Source organism: Rattus rattus, chromosome 13 (assembly GCF_011064425.1).
Source record: "Rattus rattus isolate New Zealand chromosome 13, Rrattus_CSIRO_v1, whole genome shotgun sequence".
Classification (NCBI taxonomy): domain Eukaryota; kingdom Metazoa; phylum Chordata; class Mammalia; order Rodentia; family Muridae; genus Rattus; species Rattus rattus.
In genome coordinates, this window is record NC_046166.1 from 22,424,177 (window position 1) to 22,446,676 (window position 22,500).

The 22,500-nt window shown below is 40.6% G+C and overlaps 1 protein-coding gene across 1 annotated transcript in view; it reads right to left on the reverse strand.

Moving 5' to 3' along the window:
- Naf1 (nuclear assembly factor 1 ribonucleoprotein) overlaps window positions 1-17,090 on the reverse strand; it is a 30,758-nt gene extending 13,668 nt beyond the window's left edge. Inside the window, exons 1-2 of the mRNA XM_032918767.1 lie at window positions 16,704-17,090; window positions 12,961-13,123 (exon numbers count right to left, since the gene is read on the reverse strand). Of these exons, the coding sequence (XP_032774658.1) occupies window positions 12,961-13,123; window positions 16,704-16,975 (435 nt within the window). The 5' untranslated portion in view covers window positions 16,976-17,090. The remainder of the gene's footprint in view (window positions 1-12,960; window positions 13,124-16,703) is intronic.
- Between the last annotated feature and the right edge of the window lie 5,410 nt (window positions 17,091-22,500).

The window sequence follows — 22,500 nt, forward strand, 5'->3', positions numbered from 1 at the left end:
TTAACACCTACAGATTTCTTTTTTGACCCAACTGTAAACCATACCTCCGTTGCTATAGAAACTAAATACTGAAATAAATGAAGTTAAAGCAAAACCTAAGAATAAAACTGACGTTAGCTTTCATATTAAGTAAACAGAGCTTTGAGACCTGAGAGTGCAAAGGCCTTGTCAATACACTTAGTGGTTATTGGTAGCATAATGTTTGGAGAAATTTAAGCTGAGAAAAATCTAAACAATACAAAGTATAATTCAAATGATCATGGATAGTCATTTTCCCTGTGCAACATACATTTCTAAAAGAATCATATGTCTCAAACATACTTCTTTCTGGGATATATATATATAATAATTTATATATATATTTATATATTTATATTTATATTTATAAATATGTATATTTATATTTATATAATATATATTTATATATATATTATAATATATATTTTTTAAATCAAAGATTACTTACAAAAAGATAGACTAAGGGTTTCTGCCAACATAGTACAGCAATTTGCCTCAGTAGAGTTAAAACATGCCTAATAATGTTAAAGGAAATAATTTTGTTTTAACTGTCAGATTTCTACTGAGCATCTTTAGGGAGAGAACAACCACCTGCCATTTTTGAAATATATTATTTTGTATGTTTTTGCTACAAGTATGTGAGAGCACCATGTGTATGCCTGATGCCAAGGAGGCCAGAAGAGGAATTCCTGGAACTAGAGTCACAGATGTGTTGTGAGTCATCAAATGAAAGGAACTGAATCACTTAAGGGCTAAGTGATCTGTCCAACCACCTCTAACACTTTAACACAATAAAGACAGAAGGAGGTTCTATGGTAAAATCCTCCTGCTTTCAAAGTGTTAGTATGCTTATCAGACATCAAAAAGACTTTCAAAATAAGTTCTAATTGTAAAATATGTTCATATGAAAAGAGCAAACCGACCTTCTCGTAGTACAGGATACAAAGGAAAGAACAACCCCCTGACCTCACCCTTGCCACATCAGTTACTGTCACTGGCCTGTGTTCCCTTCAACCATTCACTATGCAGACACAGCTTTACCTAGCTTGATACTTTTCACTCTACTCAAATACCCTTGCTGTACACTACCTATCTCCTTTACAGCCTGCATATTTTCCTAGACCAAAACAGAAATATCTACCCAATCATACTTTACACCTACTGTGTGGTCTTGTAGAGGTGTGACATAATCTAACACAGTAATCATGAAATATTTAATTGTTCTCTAAAAGTCTTTGACATACATGTTTTTACATGACTTTGAGGCTCTTATAAGCAGATCTCCCACACTATTCTACATTGTATCAATTCACACCTCCGTCATCATGCCCTTATGTGAAGTAAACTTAAAATCTCTGCCAGCTGATACAAAATAAGAAAACACCTAGCTTTTGAACATCGTTGATTTAAATTGACTGATAAGCAAGACTACATATTTCTTGGTGTATCTGTATGTGTTCATGAACTACAAGTATAATTCATGCAGTTTCCGTTTTGGAGGACTTCTCTTTTACTGCCTTTTCTGAGAACTATGGACTTGTAAGGCTCTTTTCCTTGTTTCACATATGAGCATATCTGCTCCCTTTGATGCTAGCACTGTCTGACACACATCTGACACTTCTGAGTTGCTCAAAAAACCCACTGGCATTGTCACTTCTCTAGTTTCGGGAGTCAACATTTGTTTATTTGGTCCATTCATTATGTTATCCTTGTGTAAAAGTAGAGCAGAAATTGGCTTTATCTTTACCTAAAACACTAGTCGGCAATTCCCAGGGATTATAATATTCCAGATGGGCTTGAAAAGCAGACTTTAACATATTAAATATACTTATCCTTGCACGGTTCTACCAAAATCTCAGTTTAGCTCCACTGACCTGTGACACCGACACCATCAGTATAGTAACAACTGTGGCTCCCATCTACTCAGGAAGAGCTAATTCCCTACCAACTCCATCAGTATTTTCCCGGATGGCATTTTTTTCTAATTGTTCTTACATGTTTATTCTACTAGGCAGACTTCAGAACTGTCATAGTAGTATTGTTAGTATTGACTGAGATCACAGTATAGTAGCTTTGATACCTACATTAGCACTTAGGCTCATTTTAAGCTACATTAATTACTCGCTATCATAAATTCCTAGTATTTAGCCCCCACACCCCTTCTTAACCCCAGACCATGAGCTGAGTTCTCTCCCCTTCCTCTGAGGCAGGGTCTCACTACATAGCTCTGGTTGAGCTGGAACTCACTATGTAGACCAGGCTGGCCTCAAACTCAGAAATCAGCCTACCTCTGCTTCCTAAGTGTGCGTGCCACTCTGCCCAGCATTGTCTGATTCTTTGCAACTGACACACTCTTTGCAATATTAGTGCTTTATGTTTCCAGATTCCATATTGATTTGCATTTTATAATGTTAAGAAGATATGTAGCTATTCCTCTAAGGTTAATCAAAAAAGTCCAGTGAGCCTTACTGTCACTTCATATCCTATTATTAACACAATTTTTGTAAGTTAAGCTTCCTCAGTGAACAATGTAATGAAGTACTAATATTCTTCTAAGAAATATTTGCAAGAAAATAAAACATAATATACAGTACCAGACAGTTTCCAAGGCAAATGATCAGTGTTGTTGTCAGAAGGGAGCATAGCAAGCCATTCACCACCTTATTTCAATCACTATTATAATAATGAAAAGCTCCTATTAAAACTGTGCAGGACATCTGATTTCATGGAGAAATAAACACAGGAAAAACTAAAGCCTGGAATTTGTGATTGTTACCATACTTCCAATCTCAGTTGGGTAATCTTGAGGAGCCAGAAACATGAATATGTGTACTTCCAAGCATTAAATTGAAGGTATTAAATCACCTTTATTCACTCCTTAATTTGTGTGTGTATATGTGTATGTGTGTGTGTCTCCGCGTGTGCGTGCATGTGTGTGGCGCGTGTGTGGCTCGTGTGTGTACGTGTGTAAGCCATTCTCAGCTTGGTTTTTGAGACAGTATCTTTGCTAAGTCTGAAGCTCACTGACTGGCTACACAGGCTGATGTGGCAGCTTCAGACCTGCAGTCAGACCCTCCCTCCCTCCCCAGCGATGGAGCTGCAGACACATGCCACAGCATTCTTCACAGCACAACACCTACCTGTAAAGTGCCATAAATAAAATCTCTATTCTAAATACTCTATAGCATACAGAGCATACATAATCATCTATATATTGTACAAAAAACTGCAACAGGTAAGTAATGAAACGCAATTCCAATTTGAGCTTGGTATACCTTGAAAAGTCAGCTAAATCAAGCTGTACAAAGTTACATCCAGAATGACATATATTTTTCAGACAAAAAAAAAAGAGAAAGGAAAGAAAAGAAAAACAATGGTGGAAAATAGAGTTTATTTCCTTCGAATAAACAGGCTAGGAGAGAGAAAAGAGAAATATTTTAAAAATATTTTAAGTCCTATCGGCCAGAATTCATCTAAGAGATGTTCTTTCCTGGGAGCCCGAGGAAACAGACCTTTGAAAGGATGGCAAGGGCTAAGTCTCTAGAGGTCACCATGGCCACTAGAGTATGAATATGGCCTTATCTTGGTGTTTATATTCCAAATGTTACCATCACTTCCTAACCACTAAATCTAAAGCACTACAGGATCAAAGCTAGTTATTCTTTAACTGATGATTCTACTCTTTTCCTCCATCAAATCATACTAATATTCTAACTTTTTTCACATCGCTAATGAGAAAATAAACCCAGTAACTAGGACCTGGTCAGCTTAGCACCCAGAACCGTTAGCTAGCACATTCATTATATATTTATTAAACACACTGATCCATGTTGCCACTCAAAGCTAATCACAGATCTCAGAAGTCAATGTTCACTTTAGTCCAAGGAAAACTCAGAAAATGAAAATATAATTTAATATATAACCCTTAAGGAAGGAAAAACACCTGAACCCAACCACCTCAAAACAAAGTAAAGCTTCCTAAGAAAACACACTGCCAAGAATGACGGACGTGTAGACGCACACAGGTGGCCGCAGCTGCAAGCACTAACACAATCAGGTGAACACTGGTGTCCCCAGGCACAGCAAATGCCCTGGTCAGACAGGACGTACATGTCCTCAGAGGCATATTATCCTCCATTAGAGGAAACAGAAGTCAATCTGTTTTTTGTAGGTGGTAAAAGGGTATACGTGTGACAAGAAATAAAAACACACAAACAGCAGTAATAGGGAGAAAACAGCTGTAGTACATACTGATGGGCACTTTGATTCCAATCATAATTTACAGAATTGGAAGAGATCTGTAAATTATCTAATGCAGAAATTAGAGAAAAATAGGAAAGACCTTAACCATCAAGAAAGGAACAAAACCTAGGATGCTGAGAAAACAAGAAGGTACTTATCTGCACATTAGAAAATGTCAAGAGCCAGTCTCAAGTCAGACTAGCCTTACACATCTCACTACTGCACATAAACCTCTGCATACTCTTGCTTTATAGTCTCGCAAAGACAGACCACACAGACCCATACACAGGCATCGATATGCTCCAGCCTGGGACAGAACTAAAATTTAAAATTATATAACCATATTACTGAAGCACCTTCATGCTAACCTAAATATTCTACCAGGGAAATGAAGGTCTGTAATTAATGCATACTTTAGTTCCTAAAGTTAAAATGGAATTAAAAACTTGTTTTAAATGTACATTACCTACAACTAAACACAAACACTTAGGTAAACAAGTATTAAACGTCTTTCTTTAAAATCCAAGAATAAAATATTTTTCTAGACAGTCCATATTTCTGTGTCTGATAACAGAGTATGTAAGGATTGACATCATCCGTCCAAAAGGCCAACTGAACATAAAATACACCAGGCACTTCTTGTCAGTGACTAACCAATATACTAAATAAATTCAGATCATTTACTTCTACACTCCACAGCTAGGCCAAAAGTCTTCCTGAGGCAAACCTGACAAACATACAATTTAAAAAAATGTGCATCCAACAGATTCTTCATCATTCAGAGCCCACGATCATTCAGAACCTAAATACTAAGTAACTTAGCCCAGAGTCTACTGTCGCTAGGCACTTTGCTATTAATCTTTTCACTTCTGATTCTGTTCCTTTCCACTTAACGAGTTCTCAGGAAAGTTCCTTTCTTTCTGTATTAGGGTTTTTTCCATTAGTAACACAGAAAACTGAGCAAAGTCTCTTAGCACAAATGTCTAACAGCACAATTTACAACACACTGGGGATCATCATCTAAAGGCCATGTAATGAATATGAAAACTACACACAGATAAAAACAAAATTACCATGATTTTCTGATAAATTACTTATAAGCAAGTCATAAAATTACAAGACCCAGGAATGACATGATGGCGCCTCCTCTTAGCACTCAAGAAGCAGAGACAAGTGGCTCTCCTGTGAGTCCTAGCCCAGCATGATCTACATTGAGAGCCAGAGCTAACCAGAGACTGCCCATAGCAAAGCAAAGCAAACCAATCAAACAAAAAGACCCCGACAATACTTCTGAAACAGTCATGAAGCATTTGTTGTGAGAATACTGTATTCTGACTCTGTAAACATCTGTGAGCTATACAAGGTTATCTGTCCAACAAAATACTCAAATGAGTAAAGCACAACATTCAAAATGCATCCTACTAGAAGCAAAACTTACAGCACAAAAGTTTAAGGAGCTACTCTGCCCCAAGTAAGCCCCTTAGCAGATGACATTCATCCACTACAATGGCTTTGCCTTCTCTAGTTGTTTTTTGAAGGTTTACTACTGAAAAACAAAAAGAAAAATAGGCAATTTGATGATCTAAGGTGAAAGTATCTACACTCTTACGTGTGTTTTTACTCATAAAAATGGACTTAGAGTAAAGAGTGTTCTGGGAAAAAGTAAAACTCCCTCCTGGTACAGTTTGGGCGGAACAGAGAAAAGTGGGGAAAGTGGAATAAATTGTCTGGCCACTTTTCTCGTTACCAAGAAGAACGCATGCCAATTACCTGATGCTATTAGGTGAGCCTTCACTTCTCAGACATGCTTGGAAAGTAGAATCCAATCTCTGGAGTTCTGAGAGCCAGGACTCAATTTTTATTTTTCCTATTATCTGGTAAAACATATTGAAAAAAAAATGGATTAGGTCTGTACAATCTGTGGCAACTATGACCATATTTACTATTTCATTCATAATTTTTCAACTTCTCCAGGAGAAGCTGCACAGATTTCTGTAGAACTCAGCCATCTGTGTATTGATTGCATCACTGGTGTCCTTGGTAATTATTGTTATAGGACATCACACGGTCTCAGGCCACCCATTAGTTCCACCTAAACGTGTCAACGATTCTTTGAAATGCCTTTTTCCCCCAATGATTGTGTTTTCATCCTATTTTTCTCTAAACTGACTGTCAACAAAATCAAAGTTCAAGAGCGGGCATGGTGGTACACACCTTTAATCTCAGGGAGAACCAGAAACTCTCTGAGAGTTCAAGGCCAGCTGCAGAGTTTGAGGCCAGTCAGAGCTACACAGTGAGACCCTGTCTCAGAAACAGACAGCAAACAAGCAAAACAAAACAAAACAAAACAAAACACAAAACACAAACTTCAAAAAAACTGCAAAAGACTCAAAACAACTATATAACTGAATTAAAATTATACCTCAGTATGAAAAAAATCTTAAAAAAAAAACAAAACTCTAAGCATCTCCCGTTACCTGAGACTGTACATTTCATTTAAGATCTCACATAAAACTAAGAGAAAAGGCAGTTACTGCCGCAGATCACGTATCTAAGATGTTTAAAGGTTTAAGAGAAAAGTTCAGTAGAACTACCAACATCAGCTGTGTGGTGATAAAGGAAAAAATTTTGTGCGTTCCTCCTGACTAAAACTACAACTGCCATGGACAAAAATCACCCTGTCTCGGGCAAATTCACAGGTTCCTCACCAAGTCTCCCTTCAGCCCTGATGCCTTCCCTCAGCACTGCAAGGCAAGTGGCCTTCTCTTTTTATAAGTCCTATGGCTTACCACACAGCACTCTGAAATTGTCACTATTTCGTTACTCTTTCAACTTAAACTACCCTCACCCTTCAGCTAGACAAAGGCACTCACTAAAGTCTATGGGGAAACCACATGTATGTACAAACACTGGAAGTGTAAGGATGCTCGAGTGCATTGTATAAAAACCTCCAGTTGAAGCTTAACAAACCATCCATTCTCCTGCCTTGAATAACTGTGCATGGTGCTAGAACCCAGGACCCCGTGGGTGTTTTAAAGCAGTTGGTGGTTCATCACAGCTACGTCTCCAGCATGGTGCATATGGGCTTTACGGAATGAATCATCTCAACAGTGAAAGACAAACCCTTTAAAAATTTTGACTATTGCATAACATCTAATATCAATGAAAAATCAGCTTCCTTTTCATTTATAAAACACTGCTAAATGTAAGGCACCGTGACAAGTTTCAATAGTATCCAGGTGAGACTACAGTGAATTCCAAACCTACACAGTATTATAAAAACTTGAAACTTTTCCCTATATTTAGGACAAAGCGATAAATAAGTCAGAACCTGAGAAACACATATTCACTTAGTAATGCAGACAACAGACCAGTTTCACAGGAGTTGAGACACAGGTACATGTCAAATAGTTCAGTACAACTTCTAACTACCTGAAGTGCCCAGGTATTTCTTTCTTTCATATGGAGATGTTTTAGACATGTCTGCATACATGATTTAGCAAAATCAGGCAAATACATGCCCTCAACCCAAACACTAAGTACATTTCTTATACATAAATAAATAAATAAATAAATAAATAAATAAATAATAAAGGCAATCTTGATGACAAAGTTAAATTTCTCATGAATAACATTTTCATTTAACATATGGTCATGCTGTACCATATGCATAAATACACATGACAATCCCTACTGAATATTGCCCATAAGCACTGAAGTCCTAATTTTTAGGTAACAAAATAATCAGCAATGTATAACTTATTTTAGTTCACAGCATAAAACATTGCTATCCCTAATGTTTTTTTAATAATTTACATTTTCAATTACATTTGATTTATTTGACTGAAGAAGTAAAAGCAGTAGTTTCTGAGAAAAATTTTAAAAAGAATCTAATTTTTTATTGTAGGGACTCACACTCAATGCTATGGGGCTTCACATGACTGCAGGGCTGTGAGAGATGCTGCTTTCCATCTGTCAGGCTCTATAGCAACCTTTCAACACTCTAAGGTTTATGCTGAAGAAATGCAACGAGGTAAATCGCACATCAGAGCCTGTAATTGTGAGATCATCAAGGGGGCCAATTGGGGCTCCTTTTTCAGTTCCTCTATGGTTCACATTAAGGATGCTCAACCTACAGCCAGATCACCGAGTTTTCAAACATAGGAATGACTTAAGGAGGCAGAGGTAGTATTCTTGCTTGAAAGCGACTGGAGGAAGTAAGGAGGGTGGTTCTTTATGAAGAGAACACTCCTTGAAGATGAAACACTTTTAAAGCAGATAGGACATAAAACTGCACTGAACTGGGCATGCCCACAATCTAGACATCCCTGGACCTGCACAAACTAAAAGCTGCCACAAGCTGTACAGAGCATTTAGCAAAACCAACTCATTTTCCTTGGAATTTTATTAGATATGAAATTAACAGACTGCTTATATCCAGCTGCTCCACACTAAGACACGCTAACACTACCTAAGAGTTCAAGTGACCCATCCAAAGTCTTAACAAAACAGCCTAATATATAGCAAAGAGAGAACACTTCCCAGAAGAATGAATTGCTACTTATTAAACAAACAAAAACCTAGTATTTTGACCCAAAATAAAAGAAACAAAACGTTAGCCAATTGACAAGAAACTGCCATCTATAGAGAGCCAGGGGTGGGGAAGTCATGAAGCTGGAATGGAAGAGTTCACTCTAAGGTGAGCACAGGAAGCCAGCATGGACAGACAGAGTCACACGGCTTCCACTGAAGCTGGAAGAACATCCAAGGTGCACAGAAAGAAAAAATGACCTAATAGCTGCCTTAGTTCCCATGACTTTCCAACCCAAGTTTACAAGAAGTCTCTCTTTTCTCTTTGGTAAAGCTGAGTTTTCTCACAACACTGCTTCCAACCTGAGCTTAGCATCAGTCACTTCCGAGTACTGGCTCCACCCGTTAGCACTCATACTCCAAGACCTTAGCATCCCTTCCTTGTCAGAAAACCACCCAGTAACCCAACACCCACCCCTCCTCCAAATACACCTGTAGCTGCCTTTTCCTACTTCATGGGTTCTTCTTTCTTCTACCCTTCATCCCTTTTCTTTCACCCTTTCAACCTAATACTAGAGAAGAGAGGAAAGGCAAAAGATCCCTGAATGACGTCAGGGGTCAGAAAGGGGCAATGTTTTATTTAGACCACTTGCTGATGACTAGGGACTCAAGTTTCTTGTGGCAGGACTGATCTTCGCTGTCAGGACAGCTGCTTCCTCTTTACACACCACCAAGGACAGCCCAGCCCACCTGTGGCAGCTCTAGCATTCATACACCCTCTGACAAGTCCCCGAATTCCACATGTCACACGATCGCAGAAATTATCTGCAGTTGGCAAAATCATGCTCCCCCACTCCCTACCAGACCACAAGGCAAATCATAGCCAACGGCAGCCCCACAGCCCCGTACCCCATACCTGGGATTAAAATGAAAACACATTATTATAATTATTTCTGTGGGTTTTTTTTTAAGAAACCAAACTCCAAAACTGTCGCTCCACACATTCCCACTGCCCTCGCTAAGTGGCTCACAGGCACTCCCGCTATCACTAGGAGCCCACACTTCTCAAGCTTTCCTCTCCCACACATTCGCACCTCCTACAGACTTGCCCACACAAACAGGGATGACCATGAGGCTCAGGTCCGGGCAAACTCAACACGCATTTCACTGACTATGATTCACTGAAAACTGTGTAACCAACCAGGTGTACATGGCTGATTTAGTCCCTCATAAAAATGCATTTTGGTGGACAAACTGTCACCCCTGAAGACCAACGCACGCACAGACAGAGCAGGAAAGACACTGAGGTCACACTATCCTTGGAATTCAGCTACTTATTTTCTCTAATTTTTTAAAAAAAAATTTTCCCAAGACACTCTCCTGTCTTGAACTGTAAATCCTTTGAGAGAGTGGTTAATAGATCCTTACAGAGTTTTAGGGCAAACCAGAAAATTATAATGTCTACACTACATCTACCAACAAAGCAGCAGTATTTTTCCTTCCTAATACTATTGATATAAACATTCAATTTCCAATCAAACGCCATTCACTTTAAAACTAAAAACTTGCTGGGTATGATGTGGGTGTACCTTTAATCCAAGAACTTAGTAAGCAGAGACAGGCAGATCTCTGTGAGTTTGAGGCCAGCTTGGTCAACACAATAAATTCCAGGACAGGACGGCCAATGCTATGTAGAGAAACCCTGACTCAAAATCCTAAATGAATCAAGGCAGTAAATAAGGCTGAAGAGGTAGTTGAGAACACTGGGTGTTCTCCCAGAGGACCTGCACTCAATTCCCAGCACTCACATGCCAGCTAACACCTGTCTGTAACTCCAGTTCAAGGGCTTCTGTTACCCTCACACAGACACACATGTAGACAAACACCAGTGAACACAAAGCTAAGTAATGATATACTAAAATGATAAACTGTAAGTGCCCATCTTAGGGTTTCATTGCTCTGACAGGACAACACGACCAAGACAGCTCTTATAAAGGAAAACATTTAATTTAGGCTGACTTACAGAGAGGTACAGAGGTTTAGTCGATTATCACCATGGCAAAATATGGCAGTGTGTGCCGAAATTCTACATCTTAATCCAAAGGCAGGCAGGAGGAGCCTATTATCCGCACTGGGTATAGTTTGAGCTCTTATGAGACCTCAAAGCTCACCTCCAACAAGGCCACACCTGCTCCAACAAGTCCACACCACCAATAGTGCACTCCCTATGGGCCAAGTATTCTAATACATAAATTTATGGGGCCCATTCCTAATCAAACCACCAGTGCCTCTTATGTCTTTTCCAAAAGATCTCTTAGAAATGGCACAAAAAGGAACACACTAGTCACTGTTCTAAGTTCTAAAAGACAACAATGTACTCCCAAGGGAAAAAATTCATTTGTGCCAAATACACACCTCCACAGAACTCCTAGCAATTAAATTTGTCTCTTTATTTAGTATCTTTACATTAGATAATATGAAAGTAGGGACATGATTGGTTTTGTTAAAAGTACCTAGCATATGTTACAGGTATGTTACAATTTCCTAAATGAACCAATGAAGAAAAGACAGCTACTCACACTCATTCTGTAACCATTACTACTGCTGACTGTGAACCTATCACCAGGGTCAACTATTCAATGTTCCAGGGAGATGCAAAAATCAGTTATGAACTCAGTCCTCAAAGGCCAAAGATCCTGTCTGATTTCTCATGAATATCTCTAGTATTCTATTTACACACTTACACTTACACACACACACTCATCAGCAAGATTTTGCATTAAATTTCAAAGGACTCTCAATGTTAAAAATTCAGACTCAATAAGGCAAATCAAACCATATTAGATAAATCTCCTACTTGTTGGTTTTATAATCTGAGAAGTTCTGAGAGGTCATCAGGATTCAGGTAAAATAGATACTAGGTTTCCTTGTACTTTCAGAAAATACTAGATTATGAGCCTTTTTTTGCCAGAATCTATCATCAACTACTAACACACAAACCATGGCACACTAGTCCAAAAGCCTAAGTAAAGAAAAAGTCTTTACTATGAGCAGTAACATTGGCAGAATCCTGCCAAGCAACACACAGCCTTCAGATTTCACATTAGTCAGTAGCCTTTCACACTAACTGCAGGTAATGATTACCAACCTTTTTAAAAGCACTGACACTGACTTAAGTACCCAGACTAGACCAAACACAAGCAAGTTAGCCTGGACTCTCATTTCTGAGGCCATCCTCTGGAACTACAGATTTTCAAACTTGTCATCCTTTTCCAAAGGCAGATTTACATACACGCTCAAAGTTAAGCCAATGACCTCAATGAGGTACCTACCAATATAAGTTGTTTCCCAATTGTGACTTTTTAAAATAATAAATATAACGTTTCAAGTAACTAGGTATCCTAAAAAGCTTAAAACACAGAAAGCCAGTGAACTTTGCACTCTAATTCTATAAAATGAAATTAACTTAAAAAGCTTCAGTTACTTTGGAAGAAACTTTCTGACTTGTGAACCAAGAGCAGCAACAAAGAAAGGAATGCCAAACACCATAAAGGAACTACTGTCTTATCCCAGCTTTCCACTGCTTCCATCAACCATCATGACCAAAAGCCAGTGGACACGTCCACACCACCATTCATCACTGGAAATCGGGACAAGAACTCAAACAGGGCAGGGACCTGGAGGCAGGAGCTGAAGCAGAGCCCATGGAGGGGTGCTGCTTATTGGCTTGCTTTCTTTGCCTTGCTCTGCTACTCTCGTATAGAACCCAGGACCACATGCCCAAGGACTACACCAGCCGCAATGGACTGAGTCCTCCCCAACTGACCACTAATTGAGAAAATAGCTGGGTCTCATGGAAGAGTTTCTTCAACTAAGGCACCTTCCTCTCTGACGACTCTACTGTGTCAAGTTGACAGAAGAGCCAGTACAGTACTTTCAACATTGTTTTGGTAGTGCTAGGGAATGAACACAGAGCCTTGGGTTTTCCATGCATGTTAATAAACAGGTGGTCCAAAACTGACTGTTCTGTGACGTGAAAACAAAGAAGTCACCAAAGTGAAGTCAATGCCTCCACAGGACTCTCAGTTACTGTCAAAGCCCAACAGAGGGACACGTAAAAAGCCGAGAGGAGACTGCTAAGTTTATGGAACAATCAATGTAAGTACTTACATTAAGAAGCAATTCATCTTTTGTTTTAAGAGGAAAATTCTTATTTTCTTTCTCAACTTGGACATCCTCCTCTCCGTCTGACAACACAGGAGGAAGTGATCCACAGGAGGAAGATGATGAAGATGAGGAAGAGGAAGAGCTTGAGCTGTCCGAATCCGTTTCACTGTAGAGGAAAAGTTGAAAACTTGGTCAAGTACTATCATAATTAAAATAAAATCTTGTTTTACGTAGGAAACAATTTACTTTCTCTTGCTTGTCCAGTTCGAAAGCTAACATTCAAACCGACTTTGTTAGTGGGATAACAGTTTGTTGTCTGTCTTGGTTTTGGAGACAAGGTTCCTCCTGTAACCCTAGCAGTCCTGGAACTCCCTCTGTAGACCAGGCTGGCCTCAAACTCACAGAAATCTGCCAGCCTCTCCACCTAAGTGCTAGAATTAAAGACGTGCACCACAACACCTGATTTATTTTGTTCATTTTTTAAATCCTTGACTTAAAGCAAGAACAGAGTTCGTTAGGATGGAAGGTCGTGAGAAGGTCAGAGTAACACTGAGACAAAGAATAATTGTGGGGAGAGGCCATTTTTGGCACTGGCTATAGAACTACTAAAGATATATAAAACCTGGGCCCTCTCTGGGCCCATAGTGCCTTGTTATCTCTACAAATATAATTAAATGTGACAATCAGTGACTAATGATAAGTCTAGGCCAAGAACCTGTCTGATGAGACTACTTAATTCAATGACAAGTTTCTTACCTTGGAATTCTTCAAAGTTGTCACAGTGACCACTTAACTGAAAACTTCTTTGGCTTGACTCAACCAGTCCCCTTACTTCAGCCCATTTTATATGTTTCACCCACAGTCACCTTTTTTTCTCCACACTTGTCACTCCATAATCTCAATCTTCATCCATGCAAATAAATGCCTCCATTTTCAGTCCCGACATTACCATTCTAGAGTTTGAATGCCTAGGCACATACCAATCCCAACTGTACGAGCTATACATGCCTCCTATTTCCATCAAGCTACCAGAGAGGAGGGAAAAATCATCCTCCTTACTGAATGGGTTTGTCCTGGAATACCTCTTTATTTCACTACCCATTCTCCCACCCAGTCATGTGGGTGAGACCCTGGGACCATTTTACAACTATTTCATCCTAGGTCAATCACAAAAGTCCAGTCTCCTAACCTATTCCAGTGCCTCATCTTCCCCACCTTTTCTGTAATAGCTGTAGCAATACCAAACACAGCCTCTCCCAACACAGCCTCTCCCACAGCCGCTCTCCACCCCACTGCAGTTACTTTAGCCTTCTCATGCCAGTCATCCAAATGAGCTCCCCCTCTTGTTTTAAAGGAAAAACTTATGACTGATGTAAACTGACATAAATATAAGAAATAAGAATAATTTTTTAAGACAGTACTTATGATTGTGGTCATAGTGTTGTGTTTAAATAAAAGAATGTCCACTTTAAGCCAAGTATAGTGGTACATGGTTGAAACAGCTCTCCAAGAAGCAGGAATTCAAGGTCATCATTGGCTACCTTTGAAGCCACCCTCGACTGACTGAGACCCTGGAGAGAGAATGCTCTCTATTTGCCTGTGTGCTTTCCAAAGAGATAGAAAAAGGTGGTGTGAACTTGGATGGGTGAGGAGGATCTGGGAGGAGATGAAGTCCAACCATGATCAGAATATGCTACCTGACCAAAAATAAAGTTCAATTATAATAGATATTAGTTTTAAATGGTCCAATAACATTCAACTATGAAAATACTAATACTTGTGTTAAACTGAGACCGTAGCTATATGGCTTTGTACTTAAAACTAAGAAAATATTCAAACATACAGAAAAACGTTAATTCTCCTCCAAAATATCTATACTGTGGACAAGATAAAAAAAAAAACAAAACACATGCTCCTTGTATGTCAGCCTTAGACTGCCTCAAAACCAAGTTTCTAGTAACCTCCAGAACCTAGCTCCTCCCACTATTCACATGAAGTCCGATTCTATCCTCCAAATGCACGAACTTTCCAAACTCCTAGTATTTTCACTATTATGCAATGATACTATGTGACTTGCCTGAAATGCCTTCAGCCTAGCAAACACGCTATTCCTCCTTAAATATTGCCTGCTTTCATGTCACCCTACTCACCAAATCACTCTCCTTCCTGATTACCCAGTGCACTCTTCAAACTGCTACCGGAGGAGATCCACAACTTCTTAAAAACTAGTTTGGGATAATGCTGTGTACTATTTCCTTCCAACTGAAACCCTGTCTCCTAGAAGAAGAGGGACCTAGAAGACTCAAAAAACTCATGAAACTCACAAGGCCCTAACCCGAAGTTACTAAAGTAGTAAACTGCTGGTCAGATTGCCGGTACAGATGCCACCACAGCAAGGTGCTCCAGCAACAGCTATTCTGTCACCCAGGCTATGTGGGCTTTCCCACAATACAGCTACCTTTGAGTCGACCATGCCCTGGCATACAGGCACGTGTACATTGCTCACGAAGCAAGGCTTGGGTGCAGTGTTTCCTTGACCTGTTACTCTGCACAATCTGGGATGAAGAGATAGATGTCTGTTCACGTCACCCCAGAAAAAGTCACACGGCAATTATCAAAAAATTGAAATGAATGGTTCTACTAACAAAACACTATCCTACCTAGCACACAGTCAAAAAGCAGTACTTTTCTCATTTCTTCAAGTATCTGGTATCCTCTGACACAAGGGTCAGAGGTCAGTTCCCAACACTATTCAGTCATGCCACTGCACCATATCCCCGATTCCCTTCCAACCCTGGCTCCTGGTCTACCTCCTGCATCCCTTGCCGAGCAGTGTAGGCTCGGATGGCAAGATGACTATCATCTTAGAACTGCCAAGAAAACAAGCTGTTCATAATTGGCTTGGCTCTCTCCAGCAATCTCTTCACACTTCTCTGTTAGAAACCATTTTCCCTTTCCTCTCTTTGTGGTTTCCTAAAAGTGCCCCGACTCCTGAAACGCCCCTCACCCCTAACCTTCTATATAATGGATCTTCTTCCACAAAGAACGCAGACAGGAAATGTCTGTGTAAAGCTCAGAGCCCAAAATACCAAAAAAACTGATTTGCAAGTTTCATAAAATCCTGCTCCCTATAAAGATTCTGATTAATATCAACTGTCAAGAAGCAACTTTAAGAGAAAGGTGGTGGGTGGCTTTACAACCCTGCACTTGGTGGGTGGAGACAAGAGGACCAGGAGTTCGACGTCAGCCTCCCCAGCTATAGACCCTCTGGGTTAAACGAGAAAAAAAAAAAAAAAAAAAAAGAGCGAAGAATGAACTTTGATACGTAAGTAATCCTTTTCTGATCCGCAACTCCTAAGGTTTGAAAAAAAAAATAGTCGATGAAAAAAGTAACAATTCTGAACTACCACAAAATTCAGAAGTTCTAACCCAAAAGTACATGTTAAACTGAGTTCCTATGATAATAACATAGCAAAGTAACTTTACAAATAGTTTACGAATGTCGGGGTTTTATACACTGTAAGCAGGTTGCTACCTTCCCTTGTAACTCCGCGAACTATCAAGTTTGGAAAGTAAGTGGGGACTCCTAGGACCGTGGAAAAAAACAATGCGGCGACACCGGGTACCAGTCCGAGAGCACGTGCGCAGAGCATCAGCTGCGCCGCCCCGCACGGCGCGTGCACCCACTACTACCTAGGCCCCGAGTCCCCCGGCCTCGGCAGCCCCGGGGTTCGCCTGCACTCGACCTGTCCGAATCCGAGTCCGATGAGTCCGAGTCCTGCAGCTCTGGCAGCGGCTCCGCGGCGTCCGGTGCGGTGGCGCAGGGCCCGCTCGGCGGCGGTGGGTTTTCACCAGCATCCGAGCTCGGGGCTGGAGGCGGCTGCTCTCCTGCCAGCCGGGCCTGCTCCGCCTGCTCGGCGTCCGGGCGCTCCTCAGGTGGCGGCGATGCTGCGGATCCCGGGCCGGAGCCGCCGAACTTGAGCGTCTGCAGCTGCGCGGCGGCCTCCACCACCTCCATGGCGCCGCACGGGCCTAAGACGAGCTCGAGGTTCTCCTAAGAAGACGCGCTCGCCTTCACGCCGCACTAAAACTCGCGCGTCTCTCAGGTAACCGCACGGCGTCATTCACGGGACTTCCGGGAAGGCGGGTGACGTCACGGACGAGACGTAGGCTCCCAGGGACTGGAGGATTTGAAGTACAGAGGAAACTTGGCTTCCGCGCGGTCCCAAGTCCGCCGTGTTCACTGCTTCTGAGGAACTGTACCTCTCACTAAAGCTAGGGCTTCCAGGCATGATGGGAAAAAAGGGAGGATTATGGTATTAGTTTCTGTACATGAGAATCCTGAGTCAGGACGTCTTGAAAAGACACTTTGGGTAACTTGTCTTGAAAGTTAAATGAGGATAAAAAGCATTTACATTCTCACCGTAAAAGAAACATAAAAACTATTTTTTTCTTTCTCCAGTATATTGAAATCAGGTAAAAGGATTTTACTGATGACGTTCTGGCAATGCTATATCCTATGCAGCTTCATAGGAAGGACTCTAAAATATAGCATATCCTTTAGTCAGATCTAAGGCACTCAAGCACCAAGCTCTTAAGACTTGCGAGAGAAGCCAGGTATTGGTACAGACCTTTAATCCCAGCATTCAAAGAGAGAGAGAGAGAGAGAGAGAGAGAGAGAGAGAGAGAGAGAGAGAGAGAGATCAGAATTTTCTGATTTTTCTGGGTCTTCCGTTCGATGCCCCAATACCTCACCTAATAATATTGCAACAATTTAGTAGGCTTGCACGTTCATGAAGGACTATGGAAAATTTTTTGAGTTCTTTATTCACAATTTATTGTAGGAGCTCTACAGAAGACTCTCAAAGTAAAGGAAGAGGTAATCCAGGCATTCCTCCACATTAAAACGTTTACAGTCGAGTGTGAGTTTTAGAAGCAGAGAAGTGAAATATAGAAGAGAAGATTCCAGAGCACAGCAATGGCATGTTAAGATTGGTGGGCTGTATCCTGGAAAGCCTTCTAGATGAAGTAGAAAGTCAAGACGGCAGGCACTAACACAACAATTAGGCAGTATTTCCCAGGTAAATGCACATGTCCTAAAACCCCAATTCTATCATTTTTCCTGAAATATGCAACCTGCTGGAACTAAATCTTAATTTTCTTATCTGTCAAATACAGACAAAAATACTATCTCATTTAGTTTATACAACATTAAATAAGGTTGTGTGGAGAAGCAAGACTTGCCTAACATGCATTCAGTGTACAGAAATCCTTGCCAAGTGAACTGAAGCTGGGGTTTATGAGTGGTATGCATCGTTGATAATGACCAATAGTGCAGAGACACCGAGCTGAATGTTACAAGACACAACATTTGATTCAGAATAATGCTATAAGCAGCAAAATGTTATGGGCTTTTTTTTTTTTTTTCAAGAACTAGATGTTGGCAATCTGAACTAGGGGTTCTAATGAGGTAGAATAAATGACTATTCAAAATCTTAAGACCGAAAACAAGGTACTAGAAGATCTGTGACCTAGGAAAGAGCAAAGATGTTGATATTGCCTGTAAAACTGGAGAAATTGGAAAATGCTAATGAAATGTGGGAAATTGACTCAGAGGAAAAATAAACCTTCCCGATTCATTGAAAATGCCAAAAGGAATTTAAAAATACAAGACAGACATTCGATAAAAAGTTAGGCTCAGAAGCAGAGTTCAAGGATAACTCCCAAATTCATCTGCTCATTCCAAAATTGTTTATTTAGCACTGTTTTGAGCTGTGCACGGCTGAATAACTTGTTTGGACAAGAAGATTAATGAATCACAATCCTTCAGACGGAATTCATAGATCAGTAAAAAAAAAAACCAATAAGTTGGAAAACGAGATATTTGTGTAGTAGAGGAAAGTACTTTAGAAGCACGTACTATAGTGTTTGGTTTGGTTTGGTTTGGGTTGGGTTGGGTTTGGGTTGGTTTGGTTTGGTTTGGTGTGATGTGGTGTACTTTGGTGTGGTGTGGGTTGGTTTGGTTTGGTGGGTTTGGTTTAGGTTTGGGTTGGTTTGGTGTGGTGTAGGTTGGTTTGGTTTGGTGGGTTTGGTTTAGGTTAGGTTGGGTTGGGTTGGGTTGGGTTTGGTTTGATTTGGTTTGGTTTTGGTTTTAGCTTGGGTTGGGTTAGATTGGGTTGGGTTGGTTTTTTGAGCAGTATTTCTCTACTGTCCTGGAACTATATATTAGGCCGGCCTCCAACTCACAGAAATCTGCCTGTCTCTGCCTCTTGACATTAAAGGTGTACACCACCTCCCCTGGCATTTTTTTTTTTTTGCTTGTTTTCATTCTGTGCATTTTTATGGCAGAAATGCACAGATGCGGAAAACTGGGAATGGAGTATGCAGTCTGGAAAATAATGTAACTATTCACAGTGGCCATAACCCTGCCTCAAGCATATCTCAATGTCCTCACTACAGATCATTTAGCAATATGATGCTGCTGGGCTCAGGGACTTCTAGAAAACAAGACTTTTTTGAACCATAAAACAAAGCTGACCCTTCTAAGAACAGCTCAGACTTTTCTCTGTGAAGCCAATATTTTGTAACTGACCCACATCAAATACAACAATAGCGGGGAAAAGGATCACAAAGCCCACGAACGACCTCCACGTAGAGACCCAACTAGCTGGTAGCTACCATATCTGACTATATCTGTCCTATGTAGCTGGGCCACCAATGTCCTTCTTTGCAGTATTGTAGAGTGAAGGCAGGACCTCTAATAGGTTATTCAAAAACTCTGCCACTGAGCTACGCCCCTTGCCTTACCCTATCTTGTCAGACCAGGAGAAAACGGGTGAGTTCCAGCCAGTGTCTAAGGTCATCTTCAACAGAAACTGAAACAAAGTGGAAAAGTGGTCCCCAGGATAGATAGGGAGCCCCAGGATTGCCGCATACCCACCCGGCACTGTAGCAGGCTTTTACATTAGGGTGAGTGAGCTAAGCCTTTAAAGAGATCCAGGAATATTTTAATCTGAGAAAACAGGAAAACTTCACAAGAGAGAATTGGGGAAAAAAATCAGATACACAGTTTCCTGCTCCAAACCCTAAATATTTGCACTAACCAAAAAACAACCAAACAACAACCAAAACCAATCAAACCTAATGCCCGTCTTAGATTCCAAGTTCTACTTGATCTCGAGCTGGATGCAATTTACTCTCTTATTTTTGTCTCCTGATCTCTCCCTCTCTCTTGCGCCCCATGGTTTCCGGTTGAGAAACCCTTCAGACTGCCAGATTTGTTCTCCATTTATGATCTTTCTCCTTTGCTGGTATTAATTCTTTGCGCAAGAACAAGAATTATTTACTCATCCTACCCTGGTAACACTCCAGAAGAGACCCCTCGACCTTAGTCAACCTTAGTACTCAAGTATTAGTCACTGCCTAAATCATTACTGCTCACTTTTTCTGTCCAATACCTCCAAGTTACACTTAAGAAATTAGGAACTACTTACTATATTTATCATCCCTTATTGTCTCTTTTTCTCCTGAAAAATGAAGTCTCATGAACTAAGAACTTTGTCTGTCTATTACAGCTGTTTCTTTCTTGTCCAGATTATAACATATTATGAAGACTTTTTGAAACATCTTTTGTATGTGTGTGTGCATGTATACACACATGCACATGTATGTGGGCAGGTACATATGGAGAGCCAGTCCCCTTCTTCTACCATGTGGATTCCGGGGATTGAACTCAGCTCACCAGGCTTGACAGCAGGGGAATTAACCCACTGTGCCATGTTACCAACCCCCATAAAGATGTTTGAATAGAAGAATGAAAGAAAAACAAAAAATGTAAAACTTATACTTTATTTTTTATATATTTTTACATTTAGATAACACCTAGGATGACAGCGCAGTTGTGTTCATTCTCTGTATGGTCCTTCAGCGATATCTAAGAAAGCCACTGTTGCAGATAAAATTCTCTTGTTCCTGAGATGGGGACAATCTGGGTTTTAGAATAAGAATAGCTGTACCTGTGCCTGGCTTTGAAGTAGGTCACTCTTTCACAATTGATGCTTTCTCTAAGTGCTCGAACGTTTCAAACTGTCCTGAATTTACCTCCAGTACTTCTAGAACCTTCCTGCCTACTGCATTATTTCTAATAGCTACTAAACTTAGCCTGAAGTGTTTAGCCCAAGGCTAACTCTAACTTTTTGGCATCTGAATACCTGACAGAATCACCAGTAAAATTTCGAGAGGAGAATTTGCCTTGTGTTCGATTAGTTACAAGTCAAAGGCCAAATCCCGCTTCAGAATGACACATTATTTAATATGTGAAAATAACTTAGGAAGACAGTTTAACAAATATACAATATTCTGTACACTGTTACGACTGAAAAATTACAAAGAAAACAAACAGACAAAAAAGAAAACAAACAAAAACGAGGCTGTTACTCTGCACTGTCTGTGTTGCTGTTCAAAATGTAGGAGGTTAACACCTGTCACAGAGCACTATGTAGAATCTTAGGCCTTGCCCCAGACCTTCTACATTACAATCCACATTTTAATTGAGTTTGGGGAGGAGGGGTGGATCCTACCTGTAATCCCAGCATTCACTTGGGGGACTGAAGCAGGAGTACCCTAGGGAGTTTAAAGCTACTTAGGGCTTGTAGCCTTAGTAAGACCCGACTTCAAAAACATAAATCAGAGCTAGTGAAATAGTTCAGTCAGGGGTGTGCTTGCTTATGCAAGTATGAAGGGCTAAGTGCCCTCCCTGGAACCCACTTAAAAAAAAACTATATGGAAGGAAGGCAGGAAGGAAGGAGGGAGGAGGGAGGAGGGAGGAGGGAGGAGGAGGGAGGAGGAAGGAGGAAGGAAGGGAGGAAGGAAGGAAGGAGGAGGGAGGGAGGGAGGAGGAGGGAGGAAGGAAGGAAGGAAGGAAGGAGGAGGGAGGAAAGAAAGAAAGATGAAGAAAAAAAGAAAGAGAGGGAAAGAGAAAGGAATGTCAGACAGGTTTGGTGTCTTAGTTCAGGTTTTATTGCTGTGAGAAGACTCCATGACCATGGCAACTCTTACAAAGAAAAACTATAGTAAGAATATTTTAATAAATCCTGGCACGGTGTTACTACCCACTGCAATGGTTTACGTTGCCGAATGTAAGACACACGCAGCTGTTATATTTCAATATCCTTAAGCAGCACAATAGCTGGGCAGAGTCTACCCTCCATGCTGTTAGAATCTACCTCCCACCGGTAACTCCGATTTACTACTTACTAATTTCTGTGTTCCATCTTGGCTGCTCTTAACTCAGTTAGTCAGTCCTCTGGCCCAGAGCCCAGGGTGCTCTCCTTGCTTCTCTACAATCTCTCTCCTTCACAGACCTAAAGCATGACATTTCTTTCCCTCCTGCTTCCTCAAGGTCCCAAGTCTGGTAAACCTAAAACCCCACCTATGTCTCTCCTCCACAGCTATTGGCTGCTGGCACCTTTATTTACCAATCAGAATTAACTGGTACAGGTTCCCAGAAGCTACCTGCAGACCCTCTTGTGCAAACAGTTTTGG